Here is a 6,004-nt window from a genome sequence, read left to right as displayed (position 1 = left end):
TTTATGATTGGGATAATTAATCAAAAGAAAACCGAAACAACGGCAATTTTGTGGTTTTAAGCTGTAAAATACACGAGAGTGTACGTTTGCTCTGTGCGTCGCCCCCGATCATTACCGACAGATGTCGCCATTTATACACTTATTAATGACGACAGAAATTATTCAAATTTCCTCACTATTAAACTTCTAAAACTGCATTTTAACGCCATTTTACACATTCACTAACTTCTTCAAACAGATATGTTTAAAGAAGGGTTACGATTACAGAAAAGCGTCCTAAAAGCTAAATAATGTTATTCACAGCTTGCAAACAACAGCTAGGCGGGTCCTTTTAAAGTGAAATGACACGTTCGGATGCAATCATCGTGTATAACTGTCCATTGTTCATCGGTCGTGTCTTTCACGGATGATCGATGGCTTTAAATGTGCTCTAAACGTTGTGCGCAACACAGCGCTGGCATGTGGCGACTGCCTTCATGACGTCACGGCCGCTGTCGTAAGGTGAGCCCGAGCGCTGCCGAATTCGTCCGACGTTTACCGAGCCGTCCGTCCAGCCGGACTGCTGGAAGCAGCCGCAACAACGCCATGTTGAGCGAAGTCTCCCATCTTTATGAGAATTCTTTACCATGCGACTCGTTGATGTGATGTCCTCGAGCAAAACGGAGGGAACACCACCGGAGCGGGTCATCTGAGCGGGACGAGAAGAGGAATTTAACCGGGGATATTCAGGGAGGCTGGAGGGGAATTCAAACCTCCCCTACCGTCCCCATGCACAGAACACCTATACAACCCCAGACTCTAATGATAAAATGACATTTTTGTACTAACAGACAGATTTGATTTGAATCCATGGCATAAGGATACATTTATACGTTCCGGCCTCCGTAGAGAGAAGAAACGGCCAGATTTTGTTGGACCGTGAGACCATTTTTTAGCTGCGTATTGTTTGTTTTTGTTGAATTGTTTGCTATGAGTTTGCCGCCGAAAGTCGTCCCGAAACCAGCCGCTGTCGCTGTTAGTGGACCCGTAACCGGACCGGCACCGCCAACGCAACTCAGAGCAGCGCTGACCTCCGTGTCGTTACCACCGGGAGCCCAGAACGCTCCTCCGCAGCCAGCCGTGCCGCCTGCCCTGTATCCTTCAGTAACAACAAAGCCCCCTCTGTCCCACACAAGTGATCAGTGGGGAATTCTTTTATAATCAATAGACCTGTTGTCAATGCTTATTTGTTTACATTTGATTTAAATGTGATGCTGCGACGACTGCGCAGGTGATGATATTTAGTAATCGATGGTATCGATAGCGTTTAGTATTTTAGCGTGATAAGCGTTGCCAGGGTGATCGTGGGGGTTCGCACCGAGGGATGCGGTTGGATCATCCGCGTGAGTGTTTTGCTGTCTGCTGGTGGTGTTACGCACTGGTGTCCTCATTTGCTTTGTTTATTGAACTTGACAATCCCAGCTTTATGTGCATCACGGTTGCATTGAGACTCTTCATACCTGCTGTGTTCGATGGGTTTGTACATGTAGTATCGCTATCTTAGTTTATGACCAAACGCAATTTAATTCATATGATCGTCATGTTTAGGTTCTTTTCACAGCAGACTGTTCAGAAATTCACTTTCATTTCGGCATTGCAGTACTAGCATCATGTTTTGTGTTAACAAACCAGATTGTTTTAATCCTCGGTGACACAGAAAACATTTAGGGGCAGTTTCCAGGAAAGGGATGATTTTGAACCAGGACTAGGCCTTAAATTGGGGTGTTACAGTCATTTTTAATAAAGATAATTTACAGAAAAAACATTACTGGTATATCTTGAGACAAAACAAGCACACTGATGTATTTTTAGATATGTTATTTCGAGTTGTTTTGTATGAAGAAAATTCTAACATTTAAATTAGTCTGGGACTAGGCTTAAACCCTGTCCAGGAAACCTTAAAGTTCACCACAACATGAGGATTCTGTCATGGTGTACTCACCCTTGTGTTATTTCAAACCTTTATGACTTTTTCTTTTTGGAGACCACAAAAGAAGATATTTTGAAGAATGTTGGTACCCAGCAACATTGGACCCCTAAGACATTTCTCAAAATATCTTATTTTGTGTTACACAGAAATATGACTCGTATTCAGGTTGTACATGCCATAAGGGTAAATAAATGACAGAATTTGACTTTGTGTGAACTATCCCTTTAAGTCAGTTATGTTGACAATTGGGTTACATTATGTGTCAAATTAGAATGACTTTGTGCTTTTGAAGCATTTTTCATAAAGACGTTTGTTAGCCTTAAACTAATTAAACCGCTGACCTTTATGCTCATTATTATAACAAAAGGCATATCAACACATTCTGGTTGTGAGACATAAGCAGAGAAAATGTGATTAGCTGCACCAGAGCAGTGTTTATTCTTAGGGGCATTCGTATGAACATCAGGGGGAATTATTTCATGCATCTGCTATAAAGGGACCAGTTGCTTAAAAGTTAAAGGTAAAGCTTCAATTAGTTTTTGCATATGCCAATCTTGTTATTTAAAGTAATGCAATACAACCCATGCATTGTACCGAATGGCTTAGCTGTACAAATACATTTTGTGGGCATTGTTGGTTAGAAAAATTATGTTTTTTTGCTGATCAGGCGTCACCACCAAACATTTTAAACACAATTACACAACGTCAGCAGATACGAGTTGACGTCATTTCAGTCTAGTTTTGAAAGGAAATCACATGACTCACATGAACATTTCACACTAAGTTGGATCAGGCTAAATATATGCAAGGAATTCCTGCCTGATTTGATGTGATGTTGAGTAATGAGTCCAGTAAAGACTTTTCAGACTCGGCCAAGTCATTGAGCAATAGGTGGACGGCAAATCTGGGTCACTCTCTTGAGCTGTTTAGGAATTTCTCTTGTTCTGCAGGTCTGAGCCATTATTCCCGTGAGGTAGATTAAAAGGTGAAGTGTGTCTTTTTTGCACAAACAGATAATATGGCATTGGGTAATGTTGCTATGTCGGGATTCTCAAACGTGTTTAGATAGAGCTATAGTGTTTTTTGGGTTAATCATTCTTACCTTAAGATTTCGTCATTTTCATACATATAAAGCTGCATAAGAGTGTTTTAGCTTGAAAGCATAAAAATAATTAGTTGAAGTTTATTTTGTTGCAAATTTGATAGAAATCGCTGTTGAAGCACAACTTCTTCAGTGTATCCTCTTTTATGAATTGGTGGTTTTCATTCAGAAAACAATTGACATCAAATTGCCTTTGTATGTAAAACAGCAGGGATATCAGACCTGTCTCGCCCTATTATTTGCATACGTGTGGTAAATGGTCAGAATGGATGCTTGTTCATCTCAGTTGCATCCTACACGCCGATTTTGCACAGCGTTTGTCACATCTGTTTATTTGGAAACAGGTCATTTATTCAATGTGATTACAACTGATCAATATTAAAGCACAAGCAGTTTACGGTGGAGAAACTGAAAATCATCTCTAAAATTGTCCGCAGTTGCTCAGAAAAGTACAAAAGTATAAGCTTGTTCAGAGACGTGACACACTGTGAAGTAACAGAAAAAGAAAAGCAGAAGGTTGGTGTTTTAAAGGTGCTGTATGAGGATCTATTAACAGAAATGCGATTAAATAAACATAACTTTGTCTCCAGTGATGTATAATGTTATGTTTTTATTGCCTTAGAATGAGCTATTTCTATCTACATACACCGGGAGTCCCCTTACTTGGCATTCGCCATGTTATTTCTACAGTAGCCCTCTATGGAACTGCTCTACAGAACGCATTATATTGTGGGAAAGAAGCGAAATGTTACAACATCTCCGTTAGTGTATCGTGTAAGAGTAAATGCATCAAGAGTTCAGGTGTTTACATTGTGTTTACAAAACGTCCTGCTAGATTTCCATGCCTCCATTGAAGCACACTAGATGCTCTTTGGAACATTCTCAAATCCTGCTGGGATAACATGGATCATCAGGTTATGCTGGAGTCCATCCCAACGTGATTCATTAAAGCAAGTGGGACATAACCAAGTAAAAATCATGGTACATTTTTCCGATCCAACTTGGTTAATTTGTTATTCTAACATAAAAATATTGAAAAATCATGAGTGGTATCAGATTTATAGATACCACTGTCTGTATATCTTTAATATTTGATGGTTTGGGTGGATGGGTACTGTTGTTTTTAAATAAGTCTGATTGCTTTAGAAGTGGGTTTTCAAACCACTCATTTTTAATTTATTATGTTGGCATGCCATGCAACGTCCATCATGACCTCAGCCATGAGACTTCCATCATTGAGTTCTCCACCTATTGTAGACCTTTGTTTTGCATTAGATAGGTTAATTGTTATTGCATTATAATTGGAAATCTTATTTTATCCCAGCAAATTCTGTAGTGGTCAACGTCAATCAAAAGCATGTGGCCGCAGGACTGTTGTCTGTGATCACACATGGTTACACTTACTAAGTACCATGTGTGGTTGTACAATGGAGATTACATCATTTGATGCATATCAATGTCTTAGTTGTAGGACGTTCGCGATTGCATAAATAGCAATGATATTCCCTTCCCTTACTCAAGAGACACTGTATTGCTTTATATTGCACATTCACTGGTGGTGAAAATCTTTTTAGTGGCTGGGATTCCTACTCAGGGCATGTGCCTTTGGTGATGATGCTTTACTGAGCGCTTGTGTGTGTGTGTGTGTGTGTGTGTGTAAAGGAGGGGGATGTTGGGGTATTGGAGGGAGTGGTTGCCAGAGCGACTGGTAACATATGTGACTGCCGCTGAACCCCTCAGACAATAGCAGTGCTGCTTAGCATTCAGAATGCAAGGCTTTCCACCGCCTGCCAACAATCGCCTAGGTCAAAGAGAGTCTCTCGGTTCCAGCACATTTGATCACATTGTTTCATCTACCTGTTTTTTTTACAAACACTCCTGTACTTACTTGGTAAATACTAAACAATGAGATGGAACTTACTCGGTTTCTCAAACGCGCAGTGTTCAATTGTGTTGTACCAATACTGTCTCTTATCCCAGTTTTGATGTGCAGAGAGAATTGGAAGTCTGTCATACTAATATCTGTTGTCTATCAGCTAGTTATCTTGTCACATATATCTCAACGGAAGTTATTAAGAACTATGTAACCTTTGTTTATGAAAGAAAGCTAGTCTGTGAGGTTGTTCAAGGATTAATCTCATCCAGAATAACAGTTTGTGTTTACACAATATATATCTATACACTGTACATATTCATTTTGTATTTATAAAGACATACATATGCATGTATATATTTAAGAAAATATAAAATACAAAAATTACTGTTTATATTAGATTAGATTAGATTCAACTTTATTGTCATTACACATATACAAGTACAGTGTAACGAAAAGTAGTACACTGTATATAAATGTAATTATAGATAAATATTAATATTCACATACAAATATTTTCAAAATATATGAAGAGGAACCAAAATGTGGGGTTAGTTTTCATCCTTTAGGCATTGGTTGGATTGTTGGAAGTTGGAACATTGGCCATTGGACAGTCAATATAGTCCCGCCATCAGACGAGGGACAAGCATCATACAGAAAAGATTTTGCTTGTAAAGGAAGTTTCAGACCTTATTAAAGAATATGAGGACATATTTAAAAGAGTGGCCTGTCCTGATAGATCATTTATATTAAATACTACAGTATTTCATAAGTAAAAGAATTGACATATATGATTTCATGGTGACTATAAAAGCTGAAAACCTGATACAGAACAAGGCTGTTTTCCAATATAGTTTACAATAATACATGAAATGTGTATTTAAAAAGTACATTTTATGTTGACTTAAGATGCTGTTACTCTTTTAATAGTCAACGTTCTGTCAGTTGTACTGTACTGCTGCAGTATCTACAGTGTAGATTGGCTGCATTTTATGATTTGTATACTGTATATCTTATATACACATCCAGCTCTTTCCTTACAAAGTCACCTCGCATAAAA

General features: G+C 38.7%; 1 protein-coding gene across 1 annotated transcript in view; it reads left to right on the top strand.

Moving 5' to 3' along the window:
* Nucleotides 1-547: 547 nt before the first annotated feature.
* Nucleotides 548-6,004, top strand: part of eif4g3a (eukaryotic translation initiation factor 4 gamma, 3a) — a 37,129-nt gene continuing 31,672 nt past the window's right edge. The window contains exon 1 of the mRNA XM_079483448.1: nucleotides 548-1,133. Coding sequence (XP_079339574.1) covers nucleotides 970-1,133 — 164 coding nt within the window. The 5' untranslated portion in view covers nucleotides 548-969. The remainder of the gene's footprint in view (nucleotides 1,134-6,004) is intronic.

This window comes from Barbatula barbatula (genome assembly GCF_947034865.1).
Source record: "Barbatula barbatula genome assembly, chromosome: 20".
In the NCBI taxonomy this organism is placed as follows: domain Eukaryota; kingdom Metazoa; phylum Chordata; class Actinopteri; order Cypriniformes; family Nemacheilidae; genus Barbatula; species Barbatula barbatula.
The sequence above is the reverse complement of the archived record's forward strand: the minus strand, read 5'-3'. Positions and strand labels throughout refer to the sequence as shown.